This window comes from Pelophylax lessonae, assembly GCF_965119305.1.
Source record: "Pelophylax lessonae genome assembly, chromosome: 13".
NCBI classification, from domain to species: domain Eukaryota; kingdom Metazoa; phylum Chordata; class Amphibia; order Anura; family Ranidae; genus Pelophylax; species Pelophylax lessonae.
The window spans coordinates 146,375,110-146,392,623 of NC_138780.1; the positions used below are offsets into that span (position 1 = coordinate 146,375,110).

At 42.6% G+C, this 17,514-nt stretch overlaps 1 protein-coding gene across 1 annotated transcript in view; it reads left to right on the forward strand.

Annotated features, from left to right (window-relative positions):
• SLC38A6 (solute carrier family 38 member 6) overlaps positions 1–17,514 on the forward strand; it is a 120,059-nt gene that overhangs the window by 99,963 nt on the left and 2,582 nt on the right. Inside the window, exons 10-15 of the mRNA XM_082242626.1 lie at positions 701–751; positions 10,055–10,134; positions 11,857–11,957; positions 13,639–13,763; positions 15,105–15,249; positions 16,845–16,939. Coding sequence (XP_082098752.1) covers positions 701–751; positions 10,055–10,134; positions 11,857–11,957; positions 13,639–13,763; positions 15,105–15,249; positions 16,845–16,939 — 597 coding nt within the window. The remainder of the gene's footprint in view (positions 1–700; positions 752–10,054; positions 10,135–11,856; positions 11,958–13,638; positions 13,764–15,104; positions 15,250–16,844; positions 16,940–17,514) is intronic.

Sequence of the window (17,514 nt, forward strand, 5' to 3'; positions counted from 1 at the left end):
GTCATGTTTGAACAGGCAAAGGCCATCCCCAAACTGTTCCCACAAAGTTGGAAGCATGAAAGTGTCCAAAATGTCTTGGTTTCTGATGCCTTAAGAGTTCCCTTTATTGGACCTAAGGGGCCAAGCCCAACCCCTGAAAAACAAACCTACACCCTAATACCTCCTCCACCAAATGATTTGGACCAGTGCTCAAAGCAAGGTACATAAAGACATGGATGAATGTGCAGGCCAGTAAGTTCCTCCACCCCAAACTCAGTCCTAACCTTAACCCAATAGAACACCTTTGGGATGAGTTAGAGCAGAGACTGCGAGCCAGGCCTTCTTGTCCCCATCAGTGCCTGACCTTGCAAATGCGCTTCTGGAAGAATGGTCAAACAAATAAACACTTCTAAACCTTGTGAACAGCCTTCCCAGAAGAGTTGAAGCTGTTAAAGCTGTAAAGGGTGGGCCAACTCAATATTGAACCCTACAAACGAAGACTGGAATGCCATTAAAGTTCATGTGCGTGTAAAGGCAGGCGTCCCAATACTTTTGGTAATATAGTGTATTTAGATTGTAAGCTCTAACAGGCAGGGCCCTCTGATTCTTCCTGTATTGGACTGTTTTCCCTAATGATGTAAAGCACTGCACAAACTGTTGCCGCTATATAATTCCTGTATAATATTAATATAGTCTAAAATGCAATCTTTTGTTTTAACAGGTATCAAACAGTTCGGAATGCAAAGCTAAACTTTTTGAATTTTCAAAAGAGGTGAGTTTGGGAAAAAAAAAAAATGAGACCTATTCGCGTGTTGGGACCTTTTATATATAGGTTTCAGTTCATTGCATTTGTCTTTTTATTTCTGCTGTCCCTGATTAGTTGTTTCATTTATAATGTAAATGCATAAATAACCTAATGGTGCATGAGTAGTAACAAAAAATTCTGAGACGCTGTTCTCTCCTTGCTGGTTGCCACCTTTACCTTTGCATGGTGTAGAGGCAGTGGAGCTAACATGTCCAACACATTTCTTCCAGTGAAAGTCACACAGTAACCTGAAAAAAGATACTGTATAAATACTGTGGGATGCGGAGTGCAGCAATTAAGTAGTTACCAGCATATATAAGTGATAAGACAATTGTGGCAAAACTTACTCTGCCATAACATACATGCTTAGCAGTTCTTCTCATGATCTTGCTTGCTTCTATTCTTGGTTCCTACACTGAATTATTGTGGTGGGGGGATAGTAGACTTTTCAGAAATTTGGCTGATCAGTCAAGCAGTGGCACTTTTAGGGGCAGATGTCAACTTGCATACAAGAACAATAAAAGCTCTCATTATAATATAAGCTTTAAGAGGAAATGCCCTAGGAATGGCAGGAGGCTTATGTCAGCCCCCAGGGGTAGGGGCCAAAAATGCAGTGGAGGACTTTGTTGTTCCTTTTTACCAAAAAAAACAAAATTGGAGGTCTATTGGAAACAGCTGGTGGAGAAGATTTGGACTACAGCTCCATGGGCAATTTTAATTGCTTGCTTGCTTACTAATGATTGAATAGACTACTTGTGGTAGATCACCTCCTTAAAGTGATTGTAAAGTCTTGTCTTTTTTTTTTTTTTTTTAACTAAAAAACATGTTATACTTATCTCCTCTGTGCAGTTGTGATTGCACAGAGCAGCCCAGATCCTCCTCTTCTCGGGTCCCTCTTCTGTGCTCCTGGCCCCTCCCCTGTTGAGTGCCCCGACAGCAAGCAGCTTGCTGTGGGGGAACCTGAGCCGAGTCACAGCTCCCTGTGTCCATTCAGACACGGAGCGGAGACCTGGCCCTGCCCCCTCTCTTTCTTGATTGGCTTACTGACTTTGACAGCAGCGGGAGCCAATCACGCCGCGCTGCTGTCTCAGCCAATGAGGAGGGGAGCCCCGGGCAGCAGAGAAACTCCTGCAACATCGCTGGATAAAGATTGGCTCAGGTAAGTATTAGGGGGGCTGCGGGGGGCTGCTGCACACAGAGGTGATTTTTTTTTTTTTATCTTAATGCATAGAATGCATCAAGATAAAAAAAAAACCCTTCTGCCTTTACAATCCCTTTAAGCCTCGTACACACGATGAGAATATCAGACAAATGATCGTCCGTTTTTTTTAAAAAATGTTTGCATTCTAGTCTCCTATCGAAAATGAAGAGGTTACTTATATAACTTTGGAAGCAATGTAATGTATTCTTTTGTTTCCGAGCATGCACCGTCTTGGTCATTCGATTTCTTCTGGACAAATACTGTTCTGATTAAATAAAAACGTTTACATTTTCGCTCTTGTCCCTTCGAAAAATTTTGCATGAACTGTTTTGATTGGCTCTCAAACTGTGTACGAACGAACAGATTGCTGTGCGATCGCTTCGTGAGTGGTGTTTTTAGTCTGACTTTTTCATCGTTTGTACTAGGCATTAGGCAATGGCTACACAGAAAATATTTAGAAGCTCAATCATGCTACTAAAATAGGTAGTGAGTGGTTAATTGCTAGAAGTAGCAAATGATTCCTAAACAGATCGAACAAATGATTCCTCATGGAGGAAGCTAACACAGGATCATTGCATATGATTGGAGCATTTTGCGATCTTTTGAAATTGAGAAGTCCATAAAAAAAAAAAAAATTAGCAGTGTATTGCCATCACAATAAACATATCATGTGATGAAAGCTTTGGTGTCTTTTTATGTGCCAAGTTATTGGTGCCGCCAAACCTGTAGGCCAAAATGAAATCATCGACCTTATATAACAACGATATAGTAGAAGCGGAGTATCTGCAAGGCACACAGAAACGTGATCAGTGCATCTCTCTCTCATAGATCATCTTAAGTGGCCCTTGGCATAACAATGATGATGTACTGATATGGAGGCTGAGAGATCTTCTGAACTTCAAAAGCTGGCACCATCCAAGGGGATAATAGGCCCCCAGGGGGAATTGGGTTTCACTGAGCTTGACCGATGGTGGGATTTAAAATGTTGGGGACATTTAAAAATGTAATCCAAGGATGCTTGTTCTTGTCAAGCCTGATTTAACCACGTCCTTTTATAGCAGTGTTGGGTTACAAACACAACACAATGAAGTGGCTCTCTTAAGTTATTATCTAGGATAGAGCTACCTGTGCATAGTATGTGCAGAGATTGTGTCACAGCTGGATAGGATGAGTGTGAAATTGGTTGTTTGGCATTTTCTTCTTGTTTGTCTTATTTGCTGAAAAGTATCATATCACTTGGTTTTCTTGGTTAAAGTGGCCCTGTTCTTAGATATTTATACTGTATGTATCAGGGGTCTCCAAACTTTCTAAGCAAAGGGCCAGTGTACTGTCCTTCAGGCTTTGGGTGGGGCCCGGACTTTGGCCAGTAGGAATAGAAAATACACTGACATCAGAGCCCCATTATTGGTTTTAATGGTATGTATGACTAGTGCCCCATGGTTGATATCAATGAGAAGAATAGTTCCCTGTTGATGGTGTCCATAGGGGGAATAGTCCCCCATCATTGGTGTCCATTGTAAAAGTGGTCGAAGAGCCAAATAAAGGCAAGCAAAGGGCCACAGTTTGGAGACTTCTGGTATATATTAATACCATTAGAGGCACCCTGAAAAAAGTGGAATTTAAATACCTTACTTTTCTGGCAGGCAGCAAGTTAAATCTTCCAGGTGTATCTGATAAGCATGTGCCTCTCTCTGCGCTGTGGTTCCTCCCACCAGTCACTATAAAACACATTAGTGATGTAGCAGTCATTGGGAGGAACAGCAAAGCAGGGGGTGTCCGATAATAGTAATAATAGATATTCGCCAACACACCAAGGATCTTCGATTTTATTCCACGTTTTTTTTATTAAAGAAAGATCACATCACAAATTAGTGTAGTGCAACATTTCAGGGTCACGCAGGACCCCTTCGTCAGGCATGTGATAGATTATTGTAGTGCTCGCAGCTCTTCTCAGAGAGCAAAGATTAAACTCCCACGTGCCAGACAGAAAAATATTTAACTTTTTACAGGCTTTGGTTTTTTGGATTTTTTTTTCTTTTTTGGGCAACAGGGCCAATTTGAAGAGTATCCATAGCAAAAAATATATAATATAATTTTATGAGATTCACCTGTATAAAAAGGTTAAAAGAATAGTCCTGCGTCAGAGCTGGCAGCACTAGATACTATTATTATGCATGCCAGAAAGCACGCTTTCGTGTGCTCTTCAAATCTTGTTTTCACGGATCCATTCAAGAACTGTTGGTTTTAAAAAAAAATGTAAGTCAGCAGCTACACATACAGCTGCTAACCTTTAATAAAACAGGTACTCACCAGTCCAGAAGTCCAGCACTGTCTTCACCCAGGCCTGTTCTTCGCCAGTCTTGGGCTCCCCCCCGACACCACCTTGTTGGCTGTGGCTTCCTGCTGTTTCAGGGCTGGCGAGCTTCTGCTACTTTTGCCTAGGCGAGAATTGCAGAAGTGGGAGCAGGTACCTGTTGGAAAAAGATACCCGCTCCCAGAAGATGCCGCCAATGTGGGGGGAGAGGAGATGCAGGGCAGTGGCGTAGCGTGGGGGGTGCAGGGGGGGCCGGCCGCACCGGGCGCACCATCTGGGGGGGCGCATGATCCGCTCGGCGCTCCGCAGTGTCATGTCAGTTCAGTTGTCACTCACACTGTCTTAGGCTGGCTGCCGCCGCCCGCTCGCACTCGCAGCTCTCTGCCCTGGCTCACTCACTCTCTCACTGCAGTCACAGTGCTGGCTGTGGCTGTGCAGCTCAGCTCCCGAATCCGATCCGATCCGCCGGGTCGCCCACTGTGGGGGAGGGGGGGGGGTGTTTGGAGAGACAGGCCAGGCGTGCAGGAACTATCTGGGGGAGGGACTAACCCCTGCAGCGGCCGCCCAGCGCAGCGCTGAGCGCGGGAGAGAACCACCAGGCCAGGCAGCAGCAGAAGAACCTGGCAGCGGTGGCAGATGAGAGGCCAGAGAGGAGAGAGCCAGTGGAGACGACGGTCAGACGTTACTGTAACTGCAGGAGGAAATCCTAGGGGGACTCGAGGAGAAAACCTAGCCTGCTGTGATCGGGTCTGGGACAGGTGAAAAAAAAAGGTAGGAGTGTGTGAGAAGAACACTGAAAACTGAAAAGATCTATCCCCCCCCTTACAACAGGCCAGGGTGAGGTTAGGTCACTCTGGGGTCCCCCATATAGATCCCCCCCTACAGCAGGCCAGGGTCCGGACCTCACCTCACCCTGGCCTGCTGTAAGGGGGGAGATCTATATGAGGAACCTGCCCTGGCCTGCTCTAAAGGGGGATCTATAGGGACCCTGCTCTAAAGGGGATCTATGCCATAGATCCCCTTTAGAGCAGGATCCCCATAGATCCCCTTTAGAGGAGGCCAGGGTCCCCATAGATCCCCTTTAGAGCAGGCCAGGGTCCCCATAGATCCCCCTTTAGAGCAGGGTCCCCATAGATCCCCTTTAGAGGAGGCCAGGGTCCCCATAGATCCCCTTTAGAGCAGGCCAGGGTCCCCATAGATCCCCCTTTAGAGCAGGGTCCCCATAGATCCCCTTTAGAGGAGGCCAGGGTCCCCATAGATCCCCTTTAGAGCAGGCCAGGGTCCCCATAGATCCCCTTTAGAGCAGGGTCCCCATAGATTCCCCACTTTAGAGAAATGTCCCCATAGATTATATGGAGACCATTCTCTAAAGGGGGATCTATGGGGTCCCTGCTCTAAAAGGTGATCTATGGGGACCCTGCTCTAAATGGGCATCTATGGGGACCCTGGCCTGCTCTATAGGGGATCTATGGGGGACCCTGCTGTAAAGGGGGATCTATAAGGACCCTGCTCTAAAGGGGATCTATGGGGACCCTGCTCTAAATGGGATCTATGGTATACATTGATAATTGTTTAATTAAAAATGTTTGTTTATATTTATTTATAAAAGTGTGTGTGTATATATTCATATATATATATATATATATATATATATATATATATATATATATATATATATACACACATGCACATGTGGTTGAGGTGCACACCCTAATGCTGTAGGCTGCGCACGCCTATGCACTCTGTCTGACTCTGACATAACAGTTCGCTCAGTCAGTTTAGCAGCGAGTGAGCAGAGTCAGCAGTCTGGCGCTGTTACAGATTTCGCTCCTCCTAGCCAATCAGGAAGTAGGATCCGCTTCCTCATTGGCCGAGCTGCCGAGCAGGAGGCGGGAGGACTCGAGGAGACGCGGGGAACTGAGGAGAAGCCGCCGCTGCAGGTAAGTCTCTGCATTGAAAGGGGGCATGCTGGTTTCTCTGCATTGAAAGGGGTCACACTGGTCATTCTGCAATGAAAGGGGGCACACTGGTCTCTCTGCATTGAAGGGAGCACGCTGGTCATTCTGTATTGAAAGGGGGCACGCTGGTCATTCTGCAATGAAAGGGGGCACGCTGGTCATTCTGCATTGAAAGGGGGCACGCTGGTCATTCCGTATTGAAAGGGGGCACGCTGGTCATTTCGCATTGAAAGGGGGCACGCTGGTCATTCCGCATTGAAAGGGGGCACGCTGGTCATTCCGCATTGAAAGGGGGCACGCTGGTCATTCCGCATTGAAAGGGGGCACGCTGGTCATTCCGTATTGAAAGGGGGCACGCTGGTCATTCCGCATTGAAAGGGGGCACGCTGGTCATTCCGCATTGAAAGGGGGCACGCTGGTCATTCCGCATTGAAAGGGGGCACGCTGGTCATTCTGCATTGAAAGGGGGCACGCTGGACACTTAGCAGGGCAACTAATCTAGTGGAAGAGACTCGAGTGCTAAAATCCACAGGTTAGGGGGCGCAAATTACTTGCCTTGCCCCGGGTGCTCACAACCCACGCTACGCCACTGATGCAGGGCTTTCATTTTTAGGTGAAGTTCTGCTTCAAAGATAATTTCCCGGTTTCAAGCTGGTCCAAACAAACTATTTCCTTCACAAACTGCTGTTTGCACTGTATGTAGCTCCATCTGTGAGACGGGAAGTCTCTGTCTCACAGCCTAACATCATTAGTTTGCAAGGGACTCCATTGAAGAATTTGTTATGGAAAATGGTATTCTAAATAACAATCGACATAGATTTATAAAAGACCGCTCTTGTCAGACCAACCTTTTAACATTCCATGAGGAAGTGAGTAGTTTATATAAAGGAAGGGCAGTAGACGTAAGTTATCTCAATTTAGCAAAGGCATTTGGCAGCAGGAACAGTTGTTAGTGGTTATTAATTTAGCCATTGAGTGGTCTAAGGTCCTTAGTGGTGTGTCCCAGGGTTCTATCTTGCGGGCAATGTTGTTTAACTGTATAAATTACATTGAGGTTGGTATTAAGAGCTCAATTTATATTTATTTACTAATGATAAAAAATTATGTAGAGAATGTAACATTACAGAAAGAACGGAACACAATAAGGGATCGGTTGAAACTTTGCTGATGATGATCAATTTTGAAAAATGCAGTTATGGATTTGGGTGCTAAACATTTTTTCAGGCAAGATACTACCTAAGTTACAATGAGAGAATCATAGATGGAAAAACACTTGAGTATCCCGAACCACAAACATGGTAATGGTAAGCAATGTCAGGCTGTCACTAGCAAAGCAAGCAGAATACTTTCATGTATTAAAAGGGTATTTATTCAAGGGATAAATTACTTGTACTCCTTTACTAAAAGCTGGTGCAGCCTCATCTTGAGAATCCTATCCTAGGACCAATCCTAGGACCTAGAAGTAGAAAGAGTCCAGCCAAAGGCAACAAAATTATTAGGGTCATGGAAAACCTCAGCAATGAGGAAAGACTAAGATAACCTTAGAGAGGAGACACTTTGGAGGATATATGATCACCATCTACAAATGAATCAATCGTGACTGTAAAGCTGGTAAGTACTTCCCCAAGTACTGGTATCAGGTGAAAAAAAAATTCTAGGTTTCTTCGATGATGAGCGATATATATATATATATATATATATATATATATATATATATATATATATATATATATATATGTGTGTGTGTGTGTGTGTGTGTGTGTGTGTGTGTGTGTGTGTATATATATATATATATATATATATATATATATATATATATACATACATACATACATACATACATACATACATACATACACACACACACACACACACACCCCTGTATGTTGTGCTCATCGTCGAGGAAATCTAGAATTTATATATATATATATAAATTTATTTTTTTTTTTCTTTCCCACTATGCATTAGTAGGAAGTTATAGTGGGAAGAGTATGTCTGCTGTAAGAACAACCTCAATCATCAGATACTCTTTATTGGGGTTTTTAGCAGTGTTGACCAACTAAGGATTTATGTCCTAATAAAGAGCAGGGTTTCTGCATTGTATTGTATTCGGTGTTATTTACCCTTGATTTCATATATTTTAAATGACCACATTTTGTTGGTTTTACTTCACTGGTCTTTAAGTGAACCTGTACTCCATCTTAACCACTTAAGCCCTGGAAGATTTTACCCCCTTCCTGACCAGGCCCTATTTTGCGATTCGGCACTGCGTGACTTTAACGGACAATTGCGCGGTCATGCAACGCTGTACCTAAACGAATTTGACGTCCTTTTTTTCCCACAAAGAGAGCTTTCTTTTGGTGGTATTTGATCACCTGTGCGATTTTTTTTTTTTTTTTTGATCATGCGCTATAAACCAAAAAAGAGCGACAATTTTGCAAAAATATTTTTCAAATGTTTTTATATGAAATTCTCCAAAAAAAATGTAAAAATCAAAATTTTTTAACATTTTTGGCCAATTTGTTTTCTGCTACATATGTTTGGTAAGAAAAATCACAATAAGCGTATTTTGATTGGTTTGCGCAAATGTTATTGCGTTTACTAACTAAGGGAAAGATTTTTGTCATTTTTGTTTTTTTTTTTTTAACGAGTAATGGCGGCGATCTGCGATTTTTTTTTTTTTTTTTTTTTTGCGGGACTCCGACATTGCGGCGGACAGATCGGACCCTTGACTGACATTTTTGACACTTTTGGGGGTACCAGTGACATTACTATAGTAATCAGTGCTATATATATGCACTGTTACTGTAAAAATGACACTGGCAGTGAAGGGGTTAACTTTATTTGAGAGGGAGGGGTTAAGTTTGTCCCTAGGGGCGTGATTCTAACTGTGATTGGATGTGGCTTTACATGTAACAGCAGAGATCTACGGTCCTACATAGCAGGACCGTTAGATCTCTGCTGTTACACAGGGAAGAATGACAGGCGGCTTTGTTTACACTAGCCGCCTGCCTTTCTCCCTTCACAGCGGACGATCACGAGTGACCGGCGAACATCGGGTCCGCCGGCTGGCCGGGGCTGACCACCGCAGTATATTTACTTGCGGCGGTCGGCAAGCGGTTAAACTTGTAAAAGTCTTGCCAATAACCGTTTCCTTGCTAGTACCATTATTGGCCTGAAAGCTTTTTATGTTCCCCTAACCAATTTAATTTTAAGGTCCTGCCTAAATCTAGCAATTTGATTGTCTGAGACCTCCGCAGTGGCCAGTAAAGCCTGCTGTGTTCTCCCAGTTCTCTCCTGCCCCCCACCCCCACCCCTCCCGCTAGGAGAACACAATGGCTTTAGGGGAAGGGATACCCCCATCAACACTGACTGTATTGATGGGGAAATTGAACTATTTTCTGTCCTCAGAATATAGTGCCATCTTTGGCCAGCTTGGGGGACAATTTGTAGAGCACAGCTATAAAGGAAGGCCCTGGTACAAAATAAAACTAAATCACGGAGGGGCACAGAGAGACTAGTTAGTAAAGGTTAGGCTTCTTGTTAGGCCTGCTCTTAGGAAATGTAAAATGTAGGTGTTTTGTTGTGGCTGCTCTTAAGCAATGTAAAATGGAGTACTGGTTGAATTTAAGATCATTATCCTATCCATTCAAATTGAAAAACTACTAAACCTAAGCCATAAACATGAATTCTTTGTGTTGTACTTCATGCTATGTAGGTTCCCTATTCCAACCTCTTGTATCAATGTGTCATAAACCATTTTCACCCAAAACATTTTCACGTGTCTCCTGTTTTAGAGTGCATTTGCATTGCCCACCATGGCCTTCTCATTTTTGTGTCATACATCTGTCCTGCCCATTTACTGTGAACTAAGAAGGTAGGTTGTATTCATGCTCTGAAAAGATGTTTTATGCCTTTAAGGTCATGATAATTTTTTTTTTATGTTGCTAATAGTATTTTCTGTATAGAGCTATTTTTGCCACAGTTTCATTTTCCATACCCTATATATGGTTGACTTTAGTTTTAAGTACTAGCATTTCGATATTGTTACTCATATGTGTTGAACTGTTATTTTTCACACTGGTCCTAATCAGAAAAAGATTTGGAATTTGTTGCAGGAGTTTACTGTTGGGTTAGGTTTAGGGTTTAGATTAGAAACAGGAAGAGCCTCCTGGTTTTTGCCTCCACGGATATGGCAACTGCCCTGCAGCCAAACAGCAATGTGGAATCAATGACAAAATGGGTCAGAATGCTAATCGCTAATTATTCACAATGGACTAATTTCACATTATAGGGTACAGTTGCCTCCGTCTAGTTCAGTTTTATAGGGAATCTGTCATGAGCAAATATTGGAGGCTGCCACTGGTAATCTCTGCGTTTGACAGTGTAATTCTCTGGCTCTCACACGAATACTTTGGCTTCAGTTATGTCTGAGTCGCTGAGGCTATAGAGGTACAGAATTTTTGACACATTTTTTACACTTATTACCAGCATACTTTTTCTGTCTCTGTGACTCAAAACACAGACCAGCAATGGTAGCCCCATGCTTCTCCCATGACAGGGTCACTTTAAGTGTTAGAGAGAGGTGTAAAAGGCTATATACTACAAGGGTAAAATTACTCTCTTGCTAATAAGAGGATTTAAAGTGACCCTGTCACTAAAATAAATACGCTCCCTGAAAAGTTTATACTAGCACCACTGGTTTCCACTGTATTGAAGTGAAACCACTACATGAATACTCTTCAGGATCCAAGCATTCTGGATGAGTCAGATTCTTGATTTCCCAGCTGTGCTCAATGGTTTGATCAGCTAGTTCCCCAAGACACTACTGTGTCCTGTAGTGTTGTAGGGGCTGGTGATCAACCATGCAGGAGGGTGAAATGAGTGTCTTGTTAGCGGGCCCTTTTTTATATTCATGATAGAGGAGCTTTAAACACAAGAAAACCCTCTGTTTAGACTTAATGGCCACCATAACCTTAAGAATGTGTAAGGGAGCCCAGAATTTTATGGTTGTCACCAGGTGTAAAGGGGACATCTTCTGATCAGGACACCTGTCAAAGGTGGGATTTCCTCCTATTTTGGGAAGATACACCTAGATTTCTTGTATTCAGAGAAACTGCAAGAACTTTTGGGGATATCTCACTGATGGGGGCAGAAACAACAATATAAATCTGAAAAAAATAAAGGAGTGCTGGTTCACATTATCCAACAATCATTGCCACATCCCTAAAAACATAATGGGAAAACGTGAACTTGGTTAGGGGCAGGTCAAATATACGATCAAGCCGAAGGGCTGAAGGGATATCCGGGCTGTACCCCACCAAAAGCATGGGACTTTATAGGCATTGACTGATGATAATTTGTGATAGAAATTCTTGAACAAAAGGCCGTTGTATAAAAAACTTTGATTTTATTGAAAATACAAATAACATTGTTTAAAAGCATTGAAAAACAGACATTGGCTTTTACAGACAGGGTAAATTAATCATGATTAACAGTGTGGGTCACATAGGTCCAAAAAAACAATATAAATCTGATATTGTAAACATTTCTACCATGGTTTTCCAATTTCATTTTGTTTTTTCTTCACTTTTAACAGTCCATCCAAGAGTCGGATGCAGAATGTGGCAAACCTTGGAATATTCCTGAGCTTTGTTGTCTACTTCATGTCTGCAATTTTTGGCTACCTCACTTTTTATGGTATGCACTTAGGAAAAAAACAAGCATTTCTATATTATAACAGCTGCTTAATTGTTTAATGTTCTATTCCAATTTGTAGGATTTTTAAGGGACTGTTAATTTGTCACCCAGTATCACACGTAAACGGTGTTACAGTGCCACTCATTTTGAATGGTACCCCAGTACTCGAAGGCAATACACATGCATTGTAAGCAGTATGTGGGATCTTTAAGGGGCCATTTACATTTCCACCATAATCCATGTAATATGCATTGCAGTGCTTTTCATTGAGATTGGCACCCTAACACACCAGGGTAATGCATCTGCGTTGTAGCACACTGCAGTGCATTTAAATGTGTTGCATTAGAAAAGATGGGTCAAGTTTTTATTAAGCACATTAGGATGCCTTGGAAGCCCACCCATCTTTAATGTTCTGCCTGAACATAAAGCATGTTACAAAATTGTGTTCTTAGTTAAAATCAAAAAGAAATGCTTGCCTGATCTCTGATTTTGTATCCCATTGACTCAACTCACCTTAAGCCTAAAACACACTTGCTGAATATCGGGCAGCATCGGCCGCTTCAATGGAACCGGCAGCTGGTCCAACAGAAGCCAATCGTTCGCACCTGCTTCTGTCGAAGGGGCATGACCGAAAACAGTCTTCTGATCGGCATCCGATTAGTACTTCCAGCCAATGGCTTTGAGCGTTGACCGGTGGGTTCTGGCAGGGGGTCATCTCCCTGTCAGAACACAGTAGCTTAGCAGGGGACTTCGCTGTACGAAAATCGGATTGTTAGTACAGCAGCTCCTCCTGAACACTTCAGTTTTTTTTTCTTTTCTGTTCAATCTAACTACTAGTGTGTACCAAGCTTTAGTCCAGAGCTTTCCTTCTTCAAGGTTGATTGTTGCAACATTTAACCAACTTTCTTTTGAGCCCAGGGTTTCAAAGCCCCACCCTGAGGGGAGTGTGATGAAGCTACCTGGGGACATACAGTAGAATTCTGCAGCATTCACCCACAGCCAATGGCAAAGGAGGAATAAGGGGATCCTGCATATCACAAAAACGACTGAAGACCCGTTAAAAAAAAAATGTTGGGTGGATCCCGGTGAAATAGGAATGAAAACCAGGATATGGAAATGGGCTTTGTTTATTTTTGGATAGAATATGTAATATGTACCCGATAGAGGGTAGAACCTCTATCGGATTGTTTTTTTGTTTTGTTTTTTTTTTTAAAGTCTGTGTTCTGCTCAAAAGATTGTCTATCTGTCCTTGGGATTTAATGGAAAATGAGAGTAAACTTCCCAAAGGGGAGTGACCTTTCCAAAATGTTGCATTTCTCCTCACTTTTTGTCTCGGTGACAGAGATCACCAAGACAAAAGAGGTTGAATCTTCCCAATGGGGACAAAGACAGGAATTAAATCCTAATAAGACAAGCCCACTAGTAATCGTATTAGCTGAGGGAAAACCTGGGAGCATGGATACAGTAATTTCACATTGCCTGATATTAGAGTCCAGTTAGTGTTTTAGCCTAACAGCGTATTTTCAAAACTAAAATATGAGTTGTGGGTGGATGGACCTTTAAAATATAGCCTTTTACTGGCTTGGAAGTGTACCTCCGCTGTCGGCTTCTTTAAAAAAAGACCCTTTTTTTCTGTGGTATATTTACTCTGTCTATCCCCATTGTCTTGTGTTTGTCATAGATAAAGTGGAGTCTGAATTGCTGCAAAGTTATAGCAAGTTTCTCCCTAATGATGTTCTGATCATGACGGTCAGGCTGTCCATTCTACTTGCTGTCCTGCTGACTGTTCCACTTATACATTTTCCTGTAAGTAAATGAATGAAAACCACTATAGATGATATTGGTGTACTGTATAAAAAGATGGTCTCATATTTACTTTCAGTTGTTGCTGTTACTTGGCTACAGTCAGTTGGCTGGTAATGATTTACCACTGTTAGTTATACTTCTAGCCACCTTACTTAGGAGTTAGCTTGTGTAGCATTAAGGTAAAACAGTGGCCAGGCTATGGACAACTTTTGAAGCAAACCCTTGCTGACCCTTGTAGTTAGTCACTGCAGATTAGTTCATTCTTCAAATTTACAAAATAAGCTGCTGTTCAAGTCGGCTCTCGGTGGTCTGTCCCTCCCTACCTAATGAATTGCTCCACAGTGCATGCAGCTACCAAGGTCAATGAGGGCTTTATTAAAAGCTTTTTACTGCTTGAAAATATGTGAGTGTTAATTGCCAAGCCACAGTTCTACTTTAAACAACTAAAGCATCCTCCACACTGGCACTCTTGTGTTTAGCTTTTCTAAATACAGGAGAAATGATTTGGGATGTACAAACCACTTTTCTGCTTCCCGTACTTTCTCCTACATTTTAGCTGTTTCTGCTTTAAGAGCCGGTTCACATATATGCGATGTCTGTGCGATGCAGATTCAGCCATACAGATTGTATGGCTGAATTTGCATCGCATTTGGACACGACACACACAGGACCCTTTTTTGGGTCCGCACCAGAATCCGATCGCATGGGTGATCCGATTCATGTCCGAACTGACAGTTCGCACTGCCATATGCAAACTGATCTCCGGGTGTCGTTAACTTTGTATTGACACCCATAGCGATTCGCACATGGCAGTGTGAACAGCTTGCGAGTTGAATGTGATGCGGGAAACCGCAGTGGATTCGCAGGGTTCCTGCATCGCATATGTGTGAACCGGGACTAAAGCAGGTTTAGCTGCTCCTTTTAGATGCATTTAATTGTGTGCGTCACATTTACATAAGTTTAGAGTTTGTAATCATATCCTGGGTGCCCAGAATTATATTTCCTCTAAACGCAGTTAAACTGGCTGCACCAAAAGATAGGTAAACGGTCAGTGTGAATGACACTATTGCAAATTTATTACATGCATTTAGAAATAAAACTTTAGATGTATATATAGGTATGTAGGTTTGGCAATGCCAGTGTGAATGAGGCTGCTAACTCCTTATGCTGGGTTTGAATGTGTCTCCTGATCCCAAACCCAAGAGACTTATCACTTAGAAGATGGTTGGTCAAGAACAAGAGGAGAATACCTGTGCAGCAAGAAAGCCGGGTGTATGTGTATGCAAATATGCAGAGGATATCTTCACAGACTGTGGTCTTTTTTTTTTTTTCTTGTTTTAGGCCAGAAAAGCGGTTATGATGATGATCTTTTCTAATTATCCCTTCTCATACATCCGTCATATACTGGTGACACTGTTCCTAAATATAATCGTTGTGCTCCTTGCCATATATGTGCCAGATATACGAAACGTGTTTGGCGTAGTCGGTGAGTATTCACTTTAAACTTAATTACAAATTTACCTTTAACTTAATTGCGTAAAATGAAAATCTATAAACTGTAATTTATACAGTACAGAGATCACTTTAATATAATCATATATCTTTAGATGTGTGATCGCACACTGCAGCTGCTTAAGCTTTCATTTCAGTTTCACCTTGGTTTTATCACGATCACGAGCGAGCACATACAATTAAACAGTAAGTCATGCAAATCATGATGCAAGTCTATGGGGCCGAACCTCAACAGCATGCAATGCATGCGATTGCAGCGCAGTGTGCCATTTACAGGGTGACATATTGCCTCCTCTCTTCCTCTGAAAAGGGATCCACTGTGGATCCCTTTTCATGAGGGGCAGCATGGGCTGCCATACATGTTAACGAGCCCTGTGCAAGCTCAAGCTAGAATTAACTTGGCACTGACACAGACCATCTTGTCCTTGTTCCCAGCAGTATAACGTATGAACTTGCATCCCCTTACTCCTAACCTGAACACTAAACTAACCCAGTGCTGTATCTTGGCCTAGGCCAACAAGGCCCAGGCCTAGGGCAGCACTTTGTAGGGGGGGGGCAGCAAAACATTTGGACTTGTGCTTGCTGCCACTGATTATTTCACTTATTTGTATAAGGACTATGGACTTTCTATGTATTATACAAATAAGTGACCTAATCCTAGGATCACAATCAGTGGCAGCAAACACAAGTCCAAATATCTTAAAAGAACTGATGGGGTGCATTGATATGCTGCACAGATGGGCACTGATATGCTGCACTGATGGTCGCTAATATGCTGCACTGATGGGAACTAATATGCTGCTCTGATGGCCACTAATGAGTTGCCAATGGTGGGTACTGATAAACTGCACTGTGATGGGCACTAATGAGGCTGCATTGATAAGGCAGCACTGATATGCTGCACTGATGGATACGAGGTGGCACTGATAAGCTTCACTGATGGGGCTGCACTGATATGGTGCCCTGATGGGCACTGATATGTTGCGCTGATGGGCACTAATAGGCTGCAGTGATTGCAACTGATGAGGCGGCACTGATAAGCTGTACTGATGGGCACTGATATGATGCACTGATAGGCTGTACTGGTGGCCACTGATGGGGCTGCACTGATGGCCACTGATGAGGCTGTGCTGATATGCTGCAATGATGGGCTCTAAAAAACTGTGGTTGTGGTTTGTGGTTTACAGATGACAGGGTGGGTCATAAACAGGAAGGGGTGTGACCTTTACAGGAAGGGGTGGATCATATTTAAATTAGGGGGTGCACAAGTATAGTCAGGCCTAGGGCAGCACAAAACCTAAATACACCACTGAACTAACCCCATAATTTGGTACACTAAATCTTTACACTTACTGACACCACTGTGCTCAAAGATGTCAAACTGACAGCTGATAAAACTAGTGATCCACAATTTTGTTTATTAACCAATTTCTGTAACTTATAGGGTTCACATTTCAGTTTACTGTAGTATTTGTCTGGTTGCTATGGACTATCGCCCTTTGCCACATTGGATAAGCCAAAATGTGCTTTATGGGAAGGTTTTAAAATATGTTTTCATTGTCTGTTTAGGATCTACAACTTCAACATGTTTGCTGTTTGTGTTCCCTGGATTGTTTTACTTGAAGCTTAGCTTTGAAGACTTTTTATCTCGCCAGAAACTTGGGGTATGTTACAGTTTTTATTGTTCATAGGCTTTTCACATTTGCTCTGTTTTCTCAAGTTGTAGCTTACTATGGAAATATTCCAAACTGCATGTTTAACACCTCTAACAAAATATGATGAGATCACCAGAAGATCATCTCTTTTGCATTGTACTTTGGATGTTATTTAACAGCATGATATATGAACTGTAAACTGCTGGTAAGAACTGTACTGCTGAAGAGTTACATTTAATCATCTGTTCTCAGTCACAGCAATACTTTAAACTGTTCCTATCAGAAGTATGTATTACTATTCATTAAAGTAATTTTAAAGTCTCCTCTTTTTTGGTTAAAAATAACAAACGTATACTTACCTGCCCTATGTAATGGTTTTGCACAGAGCAGCCCAGATCCTCCTCTTCTCTGACCCCTCCCTCCTGTTGAGTGCCCCCCACAGCAAGCAGCTTGCTATAAGGGTAGCCGAGCTAAGCTACAGCTCACTGTGTCTGCTCAGACATGGAGCCGCGGCCTGCCCCCTCTCTCCCCTTATTGGCTCACTGAATTTGATTGACAGCAGCAGGAGCCAATGGCACTGTGTC